We start from the raw sequence: 20,638 nt of genomic DNA, 5'->3' as shown, positions 1-20,638 counted from the left end.
GCTGCCTGTGTGAAGCAGGGAGGAGACCCAGCCTGTGTTCACAAGGTGGGAGAGATCCCAAGGTCTGGTTTCACAACCCACATCTGAGGCTTTGGTGGTTGCAATGAGCCTGCAAAGGTTTGAGCTGGGTGGATTACTTTTATGGGGTTAGCAAACCACACGGAAAACCTCTAGTTTGGGGCTTTCTTCCCACCAGAATTGAGGCAATCTGAAGGCTATCCCAGTATTTCCTCAAGGAGATGCTTTGTATCCTAGGACAAGATTGCCTTTGGAGGACCGACAGTACTTGCATGTCCCATAAAAACAAGTGAAATACTCATCATCAGCAGTCCCTTGCTCCTTTTACATAGAAGTGCTGGTTTGAGGTGTGCTTATATCAAATCCTTCTGCGCATCTTACAGCCATCTTCACGAGTTGGATTTATCCATGCCAAATGTGTCTTATCTATTGCAGGGCCCTGAGCACCCCAACCCTGGGATGCCGTACACAGCAAGAGGCTTTCCTCGATACTGTTACCTGCCAGACAATGAGAAGGGCAGGAAGGTGAGGAGTTACACCCTGATATCATGGCCCTTCTCACCTTGTCTCTTGGCCCTGGCTTGGTGCATCAGCACAACAGGGTTGCTCTGGGAGCTGTCCTCATGATGCTAACCAGCTCTTCTTGGTAGCTGTCCTCACTGTTTGTTCCTTGTGTGTTTGTAATCCCTCTGTTCCCATGCTGCTGTCTGACTGTGAAGACTTGTTCTCCTTCATCCCTTAACAAAATCCCATCTGATCCTTTGGGAAGACACTCCTGGCCTGTCTTGAGCTGTGCAGTTACAAGGGTTTGCACTGTATGGCTCTTCCCATCCTCATTTCCTCTGGGTGGTGGTGTTTGTCCCACCTTGTGCCAGTGAACTCCTGGAGGACCAGCACGTGTAGGAAATGGTCCTTTCCACTGGGTCGCCACAGGGGTAACTGGGAGCTGAAGGAGATCCCTTCCGATGCTGGGATCTTTGCTTTCCTCCTAAGAGCAGGGATTTAGGTTGCCAAGCTTCCGGCAAGCTGCTTGCATGGCTCAAGTCTCCCACCTGACCTGCTGCAGCTTTGGCTTTTCCCTTCCCACCTCTAGGTCCTGGAGCTCCTGAGGGTGGCCTGGAAGCGACGCCTCATTTTCACAGTGGGCACCTCCAGCACCACGGGCGAGAGCAACACCGTGGTGTGGAACGAGATCCACCACAAGACTGAGATGAACACAAACCTGAGTGGCCACGGCTACCCGGACCCCAACTACCTGGACAACGTGCTGGCAGAGCTGGCTGCACAAGGTGTCACTGAGGACTGCCTGAGACAATGAGCTGGGGGGGGCCTGGCTGTGCAGTGCACGCCTTGAGGGCCCGCCTCGTGCACTTATTCCTGTTGCCTTAAGTTCCTGCCCGTCTCACTGAGCAATAAATGCACTGCGGGAGCTCTGCCTGCTCCTGCGGTCTCGTTTTGGGCTGAGGGAAGAGTATTTTTGTACAAGCTGCACTTGTGTCTCTGTGTGGGGTTGATGGTCACAGCCAGGATGGGCTGTGGCAATAGGCATGAGGTGATGGAGCCCCTTGTGAAGGCAGGAGCTTGCCCTGGTGATGGCTGGGGACAGGAGAGCATCTTGCTCCCACTAAACCATCTGGAAAGCAAATAAGGGCCTCCCTTGCACGCAGCAGCGCCCTGTCTCTGGGGCACCTCTGAGAGTGGAGCCTCCTGCCCCTGTGCCAGCTCGGCTGTAATAAACACTTCATTTCCACAGCCAGGCCTTGCTTTGCCTTCAAGCTACCTGGGGGCTTGGGCTGCCTCCCCTCTTGGTGGCTCTCTGGGGGACCAGCCTGCTCCATGGATCCGGGGCCACTCAATCCAGCCAGGAGAAAGGAGGGAAAGCCCTGCTGGGGCAGGATTTGGGATGCAGGGAGGAGGCTGCTGTGCTGTGTGTGCTGCAGGGACTGCTGGTGCCACCATGTGGTGACGGCCACCTTCCTCTGCTGCCGTGGCAGGGATGCTTTCCAGCAGGAGCATGCTCCTGCACCATCAGCTCTGCCTATTCCAAAGGGGATGTTGACCCAATCCTGGTGGCTTTGCTGCGTGTTGTCACCTGATAGCTGGAGCATTTCCAAGAGCTGTTTCTGGCCTCCAGCGCCACCTGTAAGTCCCACATCAAATCCATTTGGCACATCAGAGGCCTTGGTGCATTTGTCATCTTGACTGCTTCATGGGAGAGCAGGGATGTGGTTGTCCTTCTGTGACCAGCGTGTCCTGGTCATGCCAATACAAAACCGGGGGGGGGGGGTTGGAGCTGTCAAGGGCTGGATCTCTCCCTGTTGTTCATCTTGTGCTTGCTCCCTCCTGGTTCCCCTCTGTCAAAGGCTTTAGGGAGAAAACCCTCAGCCATCTGGTGCAGTTCAGGAGTGCTGGAAGGATTGAAGCCCTTGGAGCAGCAGGTGGGTGTCTGCGTGCTCCTGCTCTCTGCCCCAATGGGCTGTGCCCGTGTCTCTCCTGCCCTGGTTGCGAAAGGGAGAGGTTTCGAGTGCAGGCTTCAGCTTTTTCACCCTCAGCTCCAAGCTGCAGTGGAAATGGAGCAGAGCTCACTGAGCCCTGCACAGAGCCAGAATTTCCTGCTCCATGTGCCCAGGGCAGCTCCTGCAGATGCTGCGGTGTGAATCAGCTGGAGCCTCCCTGACGCTGGGCTGGTCGGGCTCCGAATGCTGTCACCATAGGAGTGAGGCATCTCCTAAAGCCCTTCCCATGTCCATGGTGCTCTTAGCCCCCTGGTGAGGGGATGCGAGGGGTGAAGGGGTGGAAAGCAGCAGCACCCAGGGACCACAGTGGGGGGAGATGCTTCAGAGCTGGTCCCTGCTCTACCCTGGGGCAGCATCTGGTAGAAGAAGACTCCAGGGCCCCCATGCCTTGGAGCTGGAGGGGACAGAGCCTGAATTAAGTGCTTCTAATGCTACCAGACAGGTCTGACTGTGCTGGTTATGAACCAAGCCTTGACCCCACAGGAATGCTGGTACCAGCACTGAAACTGTGACTCATGGTACCCCTGCGTCACACCCGGAGCACAACGGGGGGACCAAGGGGGCAGATTGGGGCTGGCACATCCCCATGGGCATCTGCTGCCAGAGGGGACCTTGAGGCAGGAAGACGGGGAATGAGGCAGGGATTGGAAGAGGGAGGAGGGATGGGGGCTGCAGCTGGATGGTGTAATCTTTGGATGCCCCATTTCCACTTAATCCGAAGGCTCTGTCCCAGCCCCTGTGGGAAGGGGGGCGGGGGGAATCCCTTCCCACACAGCCACTGCCCTTGGCAAACACCAGAAAAGGAGCACTTACACCCTCTGCAGTGAGAGCAAGTGGGGGGGGGAATGGGGAGGGCTCTGGGCCAGCCCCATGGCAGGGTCACTGCTCCTGTCCCGGGGGATCAAGGAGCTCTTCCCCAGCACTGGTGCGGATGGCAGGGGCAGTGCCAGCGTGGGGTGCCCCTGGCGCTGGGTGGGACAGCTCAGTGCTGCACACGGGTGGGTTGGGTGAGCTCAGGGTGTGATGGCCCCGCAGCACTCCCTCACCCTCGGGCAAGGCTGCCTGCACCCGGAGCCAGTGGGTGCATCCCTCACGCTCAGTGGGCACGAGGCATGCACAGGGGCCAGGGCTTGCTGGAGGAGCAGGACCACTGCTACAGCTGCATCTCTGGCCACAGCGCAGGCGATGGCTCCTGACAGCCCATCCTTGAACACAACTCGGTGCCTCCTTCCTACCTCAGTTTCCCCTTTCACATAGAACCATGGAATCGTTTGGGTTGGAAAGGAACTTAAAGCTCATCCAGTTCCAACCGGTGCCATGGGCAGGGACACCTCACACTAAACCATGTCACCCAAGGCTCTGTCCAACCTGGCCTTGAACACTGCCAGGGATGGAGCATTCATAGCTTCCTTGGGCACCCTGTGCCAGCGCCTCAGCACCCTCATGGGGAAGAACTTGTTCCTTATCCCCAACCTGAACTTCCCCTGTTTCAGTTTGACCCCATCACCCCTTGTCCTGTCACTGCAGTCCCTGATGAGTAGCCCCTCCCCAGCATCCCTGAAGCCCCTTCAGACACCTGAAGCTGCTCTGAGGTCTCCATCAGCTTCTCTTCTCCAGGCTGAACAGCCCCAATGTTCTCAGCCTGGCTCCATACAGGAGCTGCTCCAGCCCCTGAGCATCCTTGTGGTCTCCTCTGGACTTGCTCCAACAGCTCCATGTTCTTATGTTGGGAACACCAGAACCACACACAGTACAAGTGAGGTCTCACATCGTTGTCTGTACTCCGCATCCTCACAGCGCTCCCTGGTGCCTCAGCTCTGGTGTCCATTGGGATGGCTCTGCAGGGGTTTGGTCCCCGGTGACCCGGGTGGTGCAGCCGGTCCCCTTTGCCGCAGGGTCCAGTGGGGCCGGCAGAGCTGGTGCAGGAATGCTGCTCCGCTGGGAGGGCCCGGCTCCGGGGGCAGCTCATCCCCTCCACACCGGGACAGGGTGAGCAGAGCCGGGACCACGCCATGGAGCTGCTGCGAGTGCTGCTGGCGCTGGCTGGGACAGGCACAGCCACGGGCCTGGGTGACTGCTGCGGGGACAGGGGCTCGGGGGGCTGCAAGGGTTCCCTATGGGTCTTTGTGCCCGGGAGTGGGTTATGGGCTGGGGATGCTCATGGGGATGTGGGATGGGGTCAGCACTTGCTCAGTGCCCGCTCCCGCAGCCCTGCTGCCCTACGTGCCCCATGTACCCACCGCAGCCCTGCCGGGGAAGCTCACGGCCACCACCTTCGCTCTGGAGAGACCCTGCTGCATCTTCGACCATGAGGCCAACGCTCCCGATGCCGTGTGGCTGGTGGTGGCGTTTGCCAACGGTGAGTCCCGCTGCCCCGGCACGCGCTCCCCATGGGGATACAGGGACCCTCACCCCCCATGGGTGCTGTGCAGCCTCTGGCGCCTTCAGGAACCCCCCGTCCCGCGCTGACGTGCCCCTGTACGAGCGGCTGCTCACAGCGCACTCCTACATGACACTGGAGACCCCGGTCCGTGCCTTCGCCTGCTCAGCACCAAGCCCGGCCCCGCTGCGCGTTGGGGGGGACACGGTGTGCGGGGGACAGGAGCCCTGCAATGGGCCCCTGCCCTCCCCGGGGCCATACAGGTGAGGCCGGCAGGATGGGACCCCCAAATCCTGCCCTGGGTAATTCCGGGCTGGGTTCAGGGGTTGGAGCTGGATGATCTTAAGGTCCCTTCCACCCCAATCCATCCTGTGATTCCATGATTCTGTATGAGCATCCCACCCCTGCTGTCACCGCCGCTCCCATCCCACAGGGTGAAGTTCCTGGTGATGGGCTGCCACGGCCCCAGAGCAGAGACAAGGTGGTCTGAGCCCATCCTCCTTCGCAGAGGTACCAGTGGCACTGCTGCCCCCCCAGCCCTGCCTGGTCGGGAGGCTGGCACAGCATCAGCCCTATGCCATCACCCCAAAACCTGTCCCTCCCCTTCCCATCGCACCATCCCTATGCCCCTGTTACCCCTCATCCCACCTCCTTCCAGCCAGCAGCCTGAGCACCATCGACCCCGTGCCCGAGCACCGCAGCAGCACCGTGCTGGTCATTACCTCCATCCTCGCCAGCCTGGGGACCGTGCTGGCCGCCGCGGTGCTCAGTGCCGTGGGGTACGGGTCTGGATGGGGATGTGTCCATGGGGATCCAGGTGGGACCCCCTCCTCCTTGGCCCCATCAGCAGAGAGATGGGGTTAACCTTTAAAGAGCCTTGATTTACTTGAACTGGGGGTTGCCATAGCTTGCTGAGGAGAAAGGGTCCCCACGTGATGGTTGGAGTCGGGGGGGCCAGCACAGCCCCTCTGGACCCCACTTGACACCTCTCCTCCTCTCCCCTGCAGTGCCAAAGCATGGGGGTCCCTGTGCCGCCAGGATTCAGGGACAAGCACCCACAGATCCTACAGGACCCACCACATCCCCCCAGCGCTGTCCCGGCCCCCCGGATGCCACTGCAGCCCCCCGGGGCTGGGCTGCTTTGCCCCCAGGCCTCCTGCTCCGTGTCCTGCCGAGTAAACTCTCACTTCACACCCACATTGCCTCCTCCTTTGCGGCCAAGGGTTGATGCTTCGGGGCTCCGGGTCCTCCCAGAACCCACCCGTGGCCGGGGTTGGTGGCGCTTGGTGTTTGGAGGGGGGGGGTGGCCGTGTCGCTCGTGCCGTGAGCGCGGCGGTTCTCAGCGCGCCCGCCGGCGGGCGCTCACATCCAGGCGATGCTCCCTGGGGAAACGGGCTGGACCAGTTTGCCACGGGGCTGTGGCCAGCGCTGGAATGCGGGTGGTTGGGGCCGCAGGCGGGTCTGGTGGGGACACGGAGCTCATCCGCCCGCATTGCCGCCCTCGGCACCCAGGAGCCTGCACGATGCTCCCGCTGCTCCTCCTGCTCCTGGCGGCGGCCTGCGGCCAGGGTGAGTCCGACAGCGTGAATGGGATGGGATGGGATGGGATGCTGTGGGATGCGGATCCTCAGTCTCCTGCTTGTGGGGGTCCCCTGTGCACAGCACCAGGATCCCCACTGGACCTGGAGGTGCAGGGCAGCTGATGCTCCCTCTATTCTGGGTGCCACCTCCAGTGTCCCTGGTGGCACCTGGGGTCTGCCCAGTGTGGGGTCCTCGGGGGGTGGGGGGTGGGCGGAAGCTGTCTTTACTCCCTCTTTTCATGTGTTTGAGCCCAAAATGAGGGATGGGAGAGGATGGAGGGGGGCACAGCCGGGTTCAAAGGGGCAGCTCCCTCTGTCCCTGTGCCTCCGTGGGGGCCCGCACCCTGCGCTGCAGCCGCCTTGTCTCCTCCCGCAGACCCGATGCTGTACGCACCGGCCCTGTCCAACCTGTCCCTGGGGGGCCTCACGACCGCCTCCACCTTCGTGCTGGACCAGCCCCGCTGCGTCTTCCCGGACTCGCTGAGCAACGCCGTCATCTGGCTGGTGGTGGCCGTCCCGCAGGGTGCGGCGGGGTCCTGGGGGTGTGCACAGGGCTCCCCGTGCACCCCGCGGTCCCTCCTCACCCCATCCCCATCCCTGCAGGCGTACCCAGCTTCAACAGCACCCTGGAGCCGGGGTCCCCGGGCAGGGCGTACCAGCTCTTCCCGGGCAGCACCTCTGCCTACATGACACTCAACACCACCCTCCTCAACTACCCCTGCCCCAAAGCCGATGGGGAGATCGCGGTGCTGCGCGTCGGCAGCGAGACCAGCTGCCAAAGGGATAACACCAGACCCACCTGCAATGGCCCCCTGCCCGGCCCCGGGCCGTACCGGTATACGCATCCCCATAGCCTGCTCATGGGGACATCCCCGCGGGGCTGCTGGCAGCCCCCTGAGTCACATCCACCCTCCCATCCCATCCCAGGGTGAAGTTCGTCGCCTGGGATAACTCCGGTTCTGTGGCTGAGACAAAGTGGTCAGAGCCTATCCCCCTGAAGACAGGTACCAGGGGGCTCACCCTGCCCCTTGCATCCATCCCATATCCCTCGGGTTGGAGGGCGCGGGGTGGTCCTGCAGGGGCTGGATGCTGAGCACCAGCATCTCAGGGTTCAGCTGTCCTGCTAGCAGCGTGGGGAAACTGAGGCAAGGCACTGCCTGACGGCACCGTGCGAGGGCACATCGTGTTTGCACGGTGCAATCGCACACCGGTTGCCCACAAACACATCGCGGTGCACATCCTGCTCCCTCCCCAGCCACGCCATGGAACAACATCCCCCGGACGGACCGCGGGCACAGCGCTGCCATGATCGCCCTCACCTCCATCCTCACCATCCTCTTCGCCGCCCTGCTGGCCGGCCTGGTGGCCATGCTGGTGTGCTGGGGGTGAGTGTCACCCCTGTGTCCCATCAGGAGCCGTGATGGGTGGTGGCATGTCACAGGGTGACACCGGCACCCCGTTTTCCCCCCCATAGCTCGGATGCCTGCGGTGTCAGCAGCACCTTCAGCAAGCCTGAGGCAGTGACGGTGCAGCGGTACAACACACACCACGTCTATGATCACGCCCCCGCCCGGCTCTGAGCCCCCGCCGCGGCCCCACGCTCCTCCCCGGTGCCGGTGGCACGCTGCCCACCGCCTCCGGGGCACGGCCGGAGCTGCGCTGGAGCGGGACATTAAAGGCCTTTCCGCATGCTTTGTGCCCAGCCTTTGCCTCCTGTGAGTGGTTCCTGCCCCCCGGAATGCCCCCCGCAACCCCATCCCAATGTGCCCCTGCAGGGCTCTGAGCCCCATCCCTGGGTGCGGCTCGGCTGCCCCCAGGGCAGGATGTGCCCGGCGATGCTCTGGAGTGGAAGAAGCATTTTCACACCCAGCGTGGGGAATGTGGTGTCACCTGCACCCGCTTTGGATGGGGCAATTCCCCTGCGGGGTGAGGCAGAGAGGGGATCCTGACCCCCAACAGCCCTGGTGCTGGGGTGCGAGGCATCGAAATGCCCCCAGGAGGGGGGGGTCGGTATAAAGGGTGTTTGTCCCCTTTCGCCTTCACCCCACAGTGATTTATCCCTTCCCCAAATCCAGAGGAGGGGCTCCTTCGCCCAGAGCCGGCCCAATCCTTCCTGGGCGCTGCTGGTGTTCCCCTGCCAGCCACGAGATGGCAACAGGGGACCGGCAGTGGGGCCTGATTCTGCACCAGGGTAGGGGGATCTGATCCTCTAACTCGGAGCTGTGGGGTCCTGATGCAGCATTCCTGATCCTGCTCCAGGCTCTGGGACCCTGATCCTACAGCCTGGGCAGGATGAGACCCTCTAGTGCTGAGGGCAAGCAGGGCAGAGAGCTGTAACCCCTTTTAAGTGGACTCAGGGCGGGTGTGCATATACACATCATAGACACACCACATCCCATATATATACACATCCCATACATATACACACCACATACATACACACATCCCATACATACACATCACATACATACACACATCCCATACATATACACATCACATACATACACACATCCCATACATATACACATCACATACATACACACATCCCATACATATACACATCACATACATACACACACCACATACATACACACATCCCATACATATACACATCACATACATACACACATCCCATACATATACACATCACATACATACACACATCCCATACATATACACATCCCATACATATACACATCACATACATACACACATCCCATACATATACACATCACATACATACACACATCCCATACATATACACATCCCATACATATACACACCACATACATACACACATCCCATACATATACACATCACATACATACACACATCCCATACATATACACATCACATACATACACACATCCCATACATACACATCACATACATACACACATCCCATACATATACACATCCCATACATATACACATCACATACATACACACATCCCATACATACACACATCACATACATACACACATCCCATACATATACACATCCCATACATATACACATCACATACATACACACATCCCATACATACACATCACATACATACACACATCACATACATACACACATCCCATACATATACACATCACATACATACACACATCCCATACATATACACATCACATACATACACACATCCCATACATATACACATCCCATACATACACACATCCCATACATATACACATCCCATACATATACACACCACACGCATACATTAACCCCCCCGTATTCTCCCCGTAGGCTCCGTGCAAAGGGCAGCACCACGTTTACACCGGCTCCATGGTCACAGCGCCCTTACGGAGCTTTCTCCCGCTGCCTGGGACGGGTGTTAGCAACCTGCCCCCCCGCGCTGCACTGCCGGGAGCGGCCTCCATGGAGCCCAGCCAAGGAAAGGCACCAAAGCCGGGATTAACTCCTGCGGGTCCCGGCCCTAGCACAGCCAACGGATGGTGTCACCGGCAAACAGGGTCCCCCCAGCCCGCCCCGTACCCTGAGCTCAAACACCCGTTCCACCGGTGCCAAGCAGTCTAAGGGGGGGGTGTCCCCTGTCCTTGGAGCCAGTGTAAATTTGGTGCTGCCCTTAGCTAGGTGCCTACGGGGAAAATATGGGGGGTCAATATGTGTATGTGATGTGTATATGTATGGGATGTGTGTATGTATGTGATGTGTATATGTATGTGGTGTGTCTATGATGTGTACATGCACACCTGCCCTGAGTCCACTTAAAAGGGGTTACAGCTCTCTGCCCTGCTTGCCCTGAGTCAGTACGGTTCTCTTCCCTGCTTGTCCTCAGCACTAGAGGATCTCATTCTGCTGTAGGTGGGACATGTGGCCCTGACCGTGTGCATGGCTGGAGCTGGCACACGGGAAGGTGTGAGCGATGGCGGCAGGGGTCCTTGTACCTTGTTCCATGTGCGGGGGAAGTAGAGGAGCAGCGCCGCAGGACGGGGCAGCGTGTCCCCATAGTGTCCCTATAGCGTCCCCGTGGTGTCCCTATGGTGTCACTGCGGTGTCCAGGCATAAATGCCAAGGACCAGCGCTGTCTGCCAGCACGGCGATGAGTCCCAGCGCTGGTCTTGCAGATGGGGTTCTCCATCTGCCCTTCTCTACCGATGACACCAGTACCCCCGAAATGCCACCGGCCCCTCCGGGGGTGCTGCACCCGGGGTGAGGGACGGGGACGCAGGGATTAAATAAATAAGAAAGGGTGAAAAGCACGAAAAAGGTGGGTTTGGGGCACGGGGAGCGGCCGGTGCCGGGCCGGCGGTGCAGCCCCCCAGGTTCACTGCGGTGCGGGGGGCAGCGGGAACCCAGTGTGGAGCCGTCCTTAACTCCCGGCCCGAGCGGGGCTCCGGGCTGAGCCCCCCGGGGCTGCACCGGCCGGTGCCCGGGGACTGAGCGGGACCGAGAGGCTGTGAAGGGACCCCAGCACAGCGCAGGAATCCGCGCGCGGGGTACCCCGCCAAGCCCCGCCCACAACACCAAAGCCACGCCCACAATTCCCACTCACTCCCAATCGTGGCGGGGGAAAACTCACAAAGCCCCGCCCCTTACCCTGCCCAGCACTCTGATTGGCTGCCTGTTGCGCCGGCCCGCACATGGGCGCGGGGCTGGGGTAGCTGCGGGTTCGAGGCTGCGCTCGGCTCCGTTGCGCTCCGCTGCCCGCCCGCCATGGCCCGGCGCAGCGCGCTCTCCATCCGCATCGTTGAAGGCAAGAACCTGCCCGCTAAGGACATGTGAGTGCCGCCGGGGGGGTCTGGTGAGGAGCATGCCCTGGAGGGAACCCTCCTGCCGCGGGGTGTCCCCGCAACAGGTTCTTGTGCGTTGGGGACGCCCTCAGGGTTGTCCCCTAGCAGTGCGTGTACTCTGGGGGTTGTCCTCAGGGTGGCTTTGCGATGCCCCTTGCATCGGGGTTTCCCCCCCATGGTGGCTTTGTGGTGTCCCCCCTGCTTTGGTGGCTTCTTCGGAACGCCTTGGGGTCCCCAGAGCAGTGATTGTGCTCTGGGGGTTCCCTCTAGGATGGCTTTGGGGTGTTCACACAGCAATGGGGATTCTTCTCAGGGTGGCTTTGGGGTTGCATTGCATTGGGGGTTCCCGCTAGGGTAACTTTGAGTGCCCCCAGCAGTGCTTTGAGGCCCCTCAGGACCGCTGTGATGTCCCCCCTGATATGGGGGTGCCCTCTGGGATGGCTTTGAGGTTCCCTCTCAGGAGCACCCAGTGCTGTGTGTGGTGTCCCAGGCAGTGCTTTAGGGTACCCCAAGCAGTGCTGCCTGTTTGGGGGGCTCCTGTTGTGCTGCCCTGGGGTAGTGCTGTCCCCAGCACGCACCCCACTACCTGCAGCTGGGTCCTTTGCAGGGACCGCAGAAGGAGCTGGGAGGACCCTGGCTCCATTCCTCCCCTTGGCTGTGGTCCGGGGGGGATCTGGTGGCAGCCCCTGGGTCCAGCTTTTCCTCCATGTATCCCAGCATTATCCTCATCACTCTGACCCTTATGTGGTAGGATGTGGGAACAGTGTTGGGGTGGGATTGAGGGGCAGATCAAGACAACAGGAGGCTGTTGAGGAGCACTCAGCAACCGGGCAGGGTCAGGGCTCCCGGAAAAGCAGCAAAAATCCCTGCAACCGTCATGGAAAAAGAGGATAAACAAGGAAAGAAACATGACTTTTGTTTTTTTTTCCTTTCTTTTTTTAAATCCCGTGTGTCAGAGCCTGGTTTTTAAATCCCTTTGGCACAGCTCCCTGCGGGCAGGCTCCACTTTAGAGGGCGTTTTGGGTTTTAGGAGCCTGTTGCTGAAAGCCGCTGTGCAATAACGCCCTGAGCGGAGCTTTCCGGACCGGTGCCTTTGGGACGTGGCTTTGAGCAGGGAGAGGGAAACCCGAGCTCCGGATCCGGGCAGGAGCACCCGGTGCCGCCTGACCTTGGCCGCCGTCCCCCTCCTCGGAGGTGGGAGCCGGTTCCTTGGCTCCGTCCTGGCACCGCCTTTGGGATCGCCTCTGCTTTCCCAGCGGGAATCCCGCTGGGGGTGTTTGCATGTCGGAAGCACCCGTGGGTCATGGGGCACCCCCAAACCCTTGTGGGACCCCCCCCCAGCTCCTGCGTGATTCAGCACAGGGAGCCTCAGGAGCAGGGTTCAGGTGACGTTGCTGTGATTTGTGACTGTCCCTGCTCCAAGGAGCTGTGCCATCACCACCAGCATCCCTGTGACGGCAGTGGAGTTCAGTGCCACGCTCCTCACTGGCTGTGCCCGTGGGTCTCCCATCTCCTCCTGCTACCAAAGGGCTGCTGGTTGGTTTTGCCTTCCACGCCAGCGCTTGCCCTAGGCTGAGCTTTGTGCCGTGCAGCCATGAAACCATGGAACTGCCCATCAAGAGGCAGGAAACCCGCTCCTGCTGCTGCCGCCAAACTCCAGTGCCAGAATCTGGGCAGGCGGGAAGAGCTGCAGCAGCTCCAGCTCAGCCCTGGGTGCGTTCTTCCCCCGTGTGCCCCCCGGGATGCAGTGGGAGCATCAGCCCCCTCCCAGCTGAGTGCTTCACAATCCTTTCCCTGCATCTCCGTTGCAGGAAAGCAAGGAAAATAACCTGATTTGATTGTATTTTATTGTCCCCCATTCCCAAGGGCTGGACAAAGCAGCACCACTGCACCAGTGGATGCTTAATCACAGATTCAATCCTCAGCCCCCAGTGCTGGGGTGGATGGCAGCGGGGATCACACACGTTTCTTCCCCTTACCTCCCTTATTCATACTGTGCTATGAAGCTTTAAACTTCAGTCTTCATTTCCTCTTTTTAAAGCCCAATCTTCCCCTTTTCACATGGCTCATGGCACCCCCATCCCAGGCGCCGTGGAGCAGCGCATGTGCTGGAACACCCCTGTGTTAGGAACAAGGCTTTCCCGCTGTCAGCATCAAGCAGCTCTCATGTGAAGCCTGCCCTGCGTTGCTGGGCACCGCTCGGGCAGGCAGATGTTCCCTTTCTGCCTGCCTGCTCCCTGCCCGCCCCGTGGTTTGCATAAGGCAGGAAATGTCAGCGACAGGCTCGAGTTAACGACGCCTCATCCCCTGCTCTCATTAAAATCCTCCGCAGAGGGTGGCTGGAGCAGAGCTGCTCTTGGCAACCTGCCTGCATCATGCGTGGACTGAGATGATGGACCTGCTTGGGGATGGGAATGCTAGTGTGGTACCCAGAATGCACAGCACAAAGAACCCCCCTGCACCTGTGTTTGGGAGGCAGAATGCACCCCAAACCCTTTCAATACCTTAAATCCCTTTAATTCTGCCCCCCCCCCCCCGCACTTGGCTCTCGTCCTCCCTGGTTTTGGGATGGGGACATTGCTCTGTGCTTGCGGTCCCTGCCTGCAGCCGTGTCACCTCGTTTCTGATGCTCTGGGGCAATAAGCTGTAAAGCAGTGATTTCTCTTTCAGCAGCAGCGCTCAGGAGCAACGATTCATGATGTCCCCAGGGAGGAAGTGGGGTCAGAGCATTGTGGTGGCTGCCAACAGCGCACGCTGCCTGCCCTTCTCACCCTCTGCATCCCTGGGGATGTCCCCATCCCTATGGAGGTGTCAGGGCTCCGGGTGTGCCCTGGGGCTGCCGTGGCCTCGCTCCAAGTGTGTTCAATGGGGCTGTGGGTGCCTGGAGACACTTCTGGGAAAGGGTGGGTTTGTTTGTTCTTGGCCTTCCCATCTGGCAGAGGAAAGCCTCTGCTGGCTGCCAGCGGGATGCGGTGGCCGGACACGCTCAGGGAAGTGTTCTATGGGCTGGGAGCAAAGCGGGGTCACCACGTGCTGCAGCTCTGGCCAAATCCACCTGCCGAAGCCTTTGTCTTTGGGGCACCTCCATACCCCAGCACCCCACAGTCCCTGCAAGGGGCACTTGTGAGGTCTCCCCTCTAAGGGGTGGTTTGCCAGGGCTGAAGGCTTTGGTTGCCCATCACCATGTGAGCCCCATGGGGTTGGGGTACGGGGCCAGGGCCATAACTGGTGGCCCTGACAGAGCTGTGCCCTGTCCTTCCAGCACAGGGAGCAGCGACCCATACTGCATCGTGAAGATCGACGATGAGGCCATCATCAGGTGAGTGGCTCCATGGCCCTGGCTGGTCCTCAGATGGGCTGGCACACACTGCTCCTGTGGGTTCTTCCAGCCACCCTGCTGCAGGCCTATTGTTATTATTGTTGTTAGTGTTGTTGTTATTGTTGTTATTATTAATAGTAGTGTTATAATAATATTACTAATTACTATTATTCCTTAATTAATATAAATGCTGCGCTTAAGGGCATGGTTCAGCGATAAACTTGGCAGTGCTGGGTTCACAGTTGGACTTGATGATCTTAAAGGTCTTTTCCAAGCTAAATGATTCTATGAATCTATGAACTAACTCCAGACACAGCTCACAGCCATCCTCATGTCTTGCCAGCCCAGAGCCTCAGAACAGTGACAGGGACCCGCCCCCTGCCCCATCTGAGGGTTCAGATCTGTGGGTGCTGCCCCCAGCTCTGTGTCATGGGCTCATAGGGCTGGGAAGTGGGGAGTGCCTCAGTGAGGAACCCCCCATCCCCTCCATCACTAGTGCCATCTGCCCCGCAGGACTGCCACGGTGTGGAAGACGTTGTCCCCATTCTGGGGGGAAGAATACGAGGTGCATCTCCAGCCCACCTTTCACAGCATCTCCATCTACGTCATGGATGAGGATGCGCTCAGGTATGGGCAGGTTGGCTGTGGGTTTGTGTGGCTTTGGCTGCCTGCGTGCTCAACCCCATTGTAGACACCAGAGAATCCACACCCGGCCATGCTGGCTTGGGCTTTGCGATGCAAAGGAGTGAAGTTGTTCTTCCAGCTGGCAGCAAAGGGTGGCTGAGGTGCTCCATGGGGTCAGACGCACTGTGGTGGCCCCGACGGAGCAAGTGGGCTCTGTTCCATTCCATTCCTGATCCCACACCCTGTCCTGCTCCCGGCTTTTGTTCTCCAGCCGTGATGATGTCATCGGGAAGGTCTGCATCACCCGGGACATGCTGGCGGAGCACCCCAAGGGTAAGGTGATGAGTGATCAGCAGGGACCCATCTCCCACCCCTGTGATGAGCAGGACCCCAGGGTCCCCTCAATGATCCCCCATGAGGGTCCCTGTTTCCCACAGGATACAGTGGCTGGATGAGCCTCAGCGAGGTGGATCCCGATGAGGAGGTGCAGGGGGAGATCCACCTGCGGGTGGAGGTGGTGGGGAGCCCGGGCCGGCGGCTGCGCTGTGCTGTGCTGGAGGCCAGGTGAGGAGGGGACGGGGACAGGGTCCGTGGGTGCAGCGGGGATGTGTCCGTGACTCGGCTTCCCCATTGGAATCAGGGTGTTCTCAGGTACCTGCCCTTGGGTGCAGAGCATCCTCTACCCAGTGGGGACCCTGGGGCAGGGTCCACCTCATCTGCTGGTCTGTAGGGTGTGCACCTCCAGATAGAATCATGGAATGGTTTGGGTTGGAAGGGACCTTAAAGCTCATCCAGCTCCAACCCCTGCCACGGGCAGGGACACCTTCCACTGGAGCAGGTTGCTCCAAGCCCCTGTGTCCAACCTGGCCTTGAACACTGCCAGGGATGGGGCAGCCACAGCTTCTCTGGGCACCCTGTGCCAGCGCCTCATGATGCTGGGGAACGAGGAGGGCAGCGGGTGCCCATAGTGAAGTTGCTGTTAAATTTCCCCTCTTCTTGGCAGGGATTTGGCCAGGAAGGACCGGAATGGTGCCTCCGACCCCTTTGTCCGCTTGCGCTACAACGGGAAGACACAGGAGAGCACGGTGAGTACAACTTCAGCTGGTGAAACCATCCCGCTGGGAAGCCCCGGCGTTCCCAGAGGGCTGCTGGATGGAGATGGGGATGGGGATGAAGCCATTGCCTTTGCAGGTGGTGAAGAAGTCCTGCTACCCGCGCTGGAACGAGATCTTCGAGTTTGAGCTGGCCGAGCCCGCTGGGGAGAAGCTGTGCGTGGAGGTGTGGGACTGGGACCTGGTGGGCAAGAACGATTTCCTGGGCAAGGTGAGCCCTGAGCCCGTCCCCACTGCCCACCCAGCGACAGGGACCCATCCCTGCCCCGTGTGTGTGCTCAGAGCTGTGGGTGTTGCTGCTGCAGGTGGTGTTTGGGGTGCAGGGGCTGGCGGAGGCTGGGCAGGACGAGGGCTGGTTCAGGCTGCGGCCGGACGCGTCCAAGGCGAGGGAGGACGGGTGAGTGCAGGCACAGGGGTGCTGGGGTGATCCCGGTGCTGTGGGGGGGCTGCGGAGGGGCTGTTCTGGGCAGCAGCATCGCTTGGGAGGGCAGCTCCTGGGTGTGCTGTGGTCTGGGACGGGGGGAAGTGCAGGGCAGCACCACCTGCGTGCCCAGGCTTTCCTGGGCTGCTGGGCCATGTCCTGCTTGGTGAAGTACTTCTGCCTACCCATGCGCCCACCTACCCATGCGCCCACCTGTCTATCTACCCATGTACCCATCTGTCTGTCTATCCACCCATCTATCTATCTACCCACCCACCTACCTATTTACCTACCTACCTGCCCATCCCTCCCTCCACCCCGTGCCCCCTGCAGGCGCCGCGGCAGCCTGGGCTCGCTGCAGCTGCAGGTGAGGCTGCGGGACGAGACGGTGCTGCCCTCGCACTGCTACCGGCCACTGGTCCAGCTCCTGTGCCACGAGGTGAAGTCGGGGCTCCAGGTGAGACTCCATGCAAAGCACCCCGTGTCCCCCAGCTCCAGTCTGCCCCTGCCCATGGCATCGCAGTGCCTGTCCCCACCAGGATGGCCGAGTGCATCTGGTCACCCTCCTGGATGAAACCACCACAGCCGAGTGCCGGCAGGAGGTCGCCATCAGCTTGGTCAAGCTCTTCCTGGGCCAAGGGCTGGTCAAGGAGCTCCTGGACCTGCTCTTCGAGTTGGAGCTGGCCAAGCCCTGTAAGGCAGGAGCGGGAAGCAGATCTGGAGGCTTCCAACCACCTCCTGGGGCTGCGAAACCTCCAGGACCTTGCGTGGTGATTTTTGGGGGGTGCTGGTTGGGGTTCAGCCAGCGCCCTGTGCTGCGGGTGGGCATCCCTTGGGTCCATCCCAGGCAGCTCCTGGGCTGAGGTTGGTGGAGGAGCAAGTGGTTTGAGGTTAGGGAATCCCCATGGAAATGGCTGGGGCTGGAAGGCGCAGCCGACAGAAGTAACCCCCTGACTGCAGCTGCCTGGTGGGTGACCTGTGGCCATCCCCCAGGCCGCAGACCCTCTCCTGTTTTGCAGGTGAACCCAACACTTTGTTCCGGAGCAACTCCCTGGCCTCCAAGTCGATGGAGTCCTTCCTCAAGGTGCCACAGTGCCTGAAACCTGGCTCTGGGCTGTCCCCACTGGGGCCAGCTCCCAGGGCTACCGGGAGGGCTGGTGGGGCTGTGCCTGTTCTCTGGGATGGGAGATTGGAGATCGTCCCCTGGCTCACCCTTACTGGGGACTGTGGAGGTGGTGGTGCCAGATCTGTGCCTGTGCCCCCCATCAGCATCCCTGCGTGGTCCCTCTGCAGGTGACGGGGCTGCCCTACTTGCACGGGGTCCTGGGCCCCACCATCAACCGCGTGTTCGAGGAGAAGAAGCACGTGGAGCTGGACCCTGGCAAGGTGGAGGCCAAAGATGTTGGGTAAGGGGGGCATGGGGCCATGGGGCAGGGGGGACCCTGGCCGTGGGGTAACAATGACGGTGCCTGCAGGTGCTCGGGGCTGCACCGGGTGCAGACAGAGGGCGAGGTGATCGAGCAGGGCCGCCAGCACCTCCAGTCCTACCTGGGGGAGCTGCTGGATGCCATCGTCAGGTCGGCTCCCATGTGTCCCCCCGTTATCCGTGCTGCGTTCCGACTGCTCTTCCAGCGCGTCAGGGAGCGCTTCCCACAGCACCAGGTTGGGCTGGGGTTGAACAGGGGCAGGGTGCACTGGGGGCAGTCCCCAGCTCTGGTTGATGGGGTCCCTATTGGGCATGGGGCAGCCCCCCAGGGATGAGGTGCAAGGGGGACAGTGGGGCTGTGCTGGAGCCAAATAACAAGTATCTGAAGGGGGGCTACAAGGATGTTGGAGAGGGGCTCTTCATCAGGGACTGTAGTGATAGGACAAGGGGAAACGGGTTCAAACTTAAATGAGGGGGATTAGGTTAGGGTTAGCTGTGGCTGCCCCATCCCTGGCAGTGTTCAAGGCCAGGTTGGACACAGGGGCTTGGAGCAAGCTGCTCCAGTGGAAGGTGTCCCTGCCCGTGGCAGGGGTTGGAACTGGATGAGCTTTAAGGTCTCTTCATCCCAAACCATCCCATGACTCCATGTCCCCCACTCAATGGTCCATGCGGTGCCGGGGGCTGTCCTGTGCTGGGGCAGACCCTCACTCATCTCCCCCCACCTTGTTGGCTGCAGCACGTCAAGTTCGTGGCTGTCACCAGCTTCCTTTGCCTCCGCTTCTTCTCTCCGGCCATCATGACCCCCAAGCTCTTCCACCTGCGGGATGCTCACGCTGATGCTCGCACCAGCCGCACGCTGCTGCTGCTGGCCAAGGTGGGATGAGGGAGACACGGAGGCGGGTGATGCTGTCACCCTGCTTCCCATTGGGAAGCGCTGTGCATGCCGCCAGTGACGCTGCCATCCCGGGGGTCTCCAGGCCATCCAGATGGTGGGCAACATGGAGCCAGCAGCTGGAAGGGCCAAGGAGCCGTGGTTGGCCCCGCTGCTGCCCACCCTGCAGCAGGGCATCACCCGGATGAAGGACTTCATCACCCGGCTGGTGGAGATGGAGGAGGAGGAAGGTGAGAGGCGGCCGCTGGCCCCCCCCAGCACGGTGCTGAAGGAGGGGCTGCTCTTCGTCCACAAGACACGGGGCAAGGGGCCGCTGCTGAGCGCTGCATCCAAGAAGCTCCACTTCTGCCTCACCGGGGAGAGCCTCAGCTTCAGCAAGAGCCCTGGAGCCGAGGTAGGGGGGTCCTGCGGGGCGGTGTGGGGGCAGCGGGGTGGCACTGACCCCCTGTGTGTGTCCCTTCCATCAGCAGAGTGGTGCCATCGCCCTGCCCAACATCCTTGCGGCAGAGAAGGTGGAGGAGAAGAGCTTCGGGAGCGCCCACGTCATGCAGGTGGTTTACATGGATGCGGGCGGGCAGCAGGAGACGGCTTACCTGCAGTGCAAGGTGGGATGGAGATGGGGGGCACACTTGGGGGGTGTCACAGCACAGGACCCCCCTTTTCACCCCTAACACCCCCTGCAGTGTGTGAATGAGCTCAACCAGTGGCTGTCAGCCCTGCGCAAGGTGTGCGGCAACAACCCCCGTGTGCTCCGCGCCTACCACCCCGGCATCTTCCGCGGGGACAAGTGGAGCTGTTGCCATCAGAGGGACAGGATGGGTACGAGGAGGGGACCCTCACAACGGTGCTGGTGGGGTCCCCCCATACCCTGACACTGCTGCCCCACAGGGCCGGGCTGTGACCGAACCCGGCACGGAGTCACCCTGCAGGACTGGAGTGACCCCATGGACCCTGCAGTGGAAGCACAGCGCCTGTTCCGTCACCTCCAGGGGCTGCGGGACACCCTCAGGTGAGACCCAACCCGGGGGGGACCCCCTCTGGACCCCCCATCTAATGCCAAGGTTCCATCCTTCTCTTCTCTGTATCCCCAGGGAAAAGTACTGGGAGCTGCTGGAGGGCACCCAAAACGGTCCTCAAGGAGAAGGTAGGGTGGTGCTGGGGATGCTGTGGCTGGGATGTGCCCTGGGGATCTGGGCTGTGCTGTTGGGGGTGCAGGGTCTCACTGTGCTCCCTGCAGGTGCCCCCCTGCCCGAGGGGCTGCGCCGGCTCTTCGGGGTGCTGGGGGAGCTGGAGAGCTGCCACCGCCAGGCACAGCCCCCGGCCCCCCCCGCGCCCGCGCTGCTGCAGCTGCAGACATGAGGGACCCCCCCCTCCATGTCCCTGCTCCCTGGGGACCACAGCAGTGGCAATAAAGCTCTTTGTACCCTGCAGCCCTGTCGTGGCCGTCTGTGGTGGATGGGGATGGGGACACGGATGGGGCTGGTGGTGATGGTGCTGGTGGTAGCACTGGTCATGTCCCGGCCAGTGCCATTGCTGGTGGTGTCCTTATTGGGACCACCCCTGATGGCACTGGGAGTGTTGGT

General features: G+C 60.6%; 2 protein-coding genes across 9 annotated transcripts in view; both read left to right on the top strand.

Moving 5' to 3' along the window:
* The window catches only part of DTX2 (deltex E3 ubiquitin ligase 2), a 36,932-nt gene extending 35,450 nt beyond the window's left edge, over nucleotides 1-1,482 (top strand). For all 8 annotated transcript variants that reach the window (XM_080630114.1, XM_080630113.1, XM_080630112.1 and 5 more), the window contains 2 exons: nucleotides 454-543; nucleotides 1,112-1,482. In XM_080630114.1, coding sequence (XP_080486240.1) covers nucleotides 454-543; nucleotides 1,112-1,336 — 315 coding nt within the window. In that variant the 3' untranslated portion in view covers nucleotides 1,337-1,482. The remainder of the gene's footprint in view (nucleotides 1-453; nucleotides 544-1,111) is intronic.
* A 9,702-nt stretch (nucleotides 1,483-11,184) lies between these two features.
* On the top strand, nucleotides 11,185-20,414 carry LOC308227396 (ras GTPase-activating protein 4-like; the record flags this gene model as incomplete). The annotated part of the gene is made up of 20 exons (XM_080629952.1): nucleotides 11,185-11,249; nucleotides 14,524-14,580; nucleotides 15,094-15,207; nucleotides 15,476-15,537; nucleotides 15,642-15,768; nucleotides 16,208-16,289; nucleotides 16,396-16,527; nucleotides 16,622-16,713; nucleotides 17,071-17,194; nucleotides 17,277-17,430; nucleotides 17,757-17,821; nucleotides 18,031-18,143; nucleotides 18,213-18,399; nucleotides 18,900-19,037; nucleotides 19,141-19,449; nucleotides 19,523-19,660; nucleotides 19,739-19,874; nucleotides 19,944-20,064; nucleotides 20,147-20,199; nucleotides 20,293-20,414. The coding sequence occupies 20 exons, from the start codon at nucleotides 11,185-11,187 to the stop codon at nucleotides 20,412-20,414; spliced, it is 2,391 nt and encodes a 796-aa protein (XP_080486078.1).
* Between the last annotated feature and the right edge of the window lie 224 nt (nucleotides 20,415-20,638).

Source organism: Psittacula echo (assembly GCF_963264785.1).
Source record: "Psittacula echo genome assembly, chromosome: 15".
NCBI lineage: Eukaryota > Metazoa > Chordata > Aves > Psittaciformes > Psittacidae > Psittacula > Psittacula echo.
The sequence above is the reverse complement of the archived record's forward strand: the minus strand, read 5'-3'. Positions and strand labels throughout refer to the sequence as shown.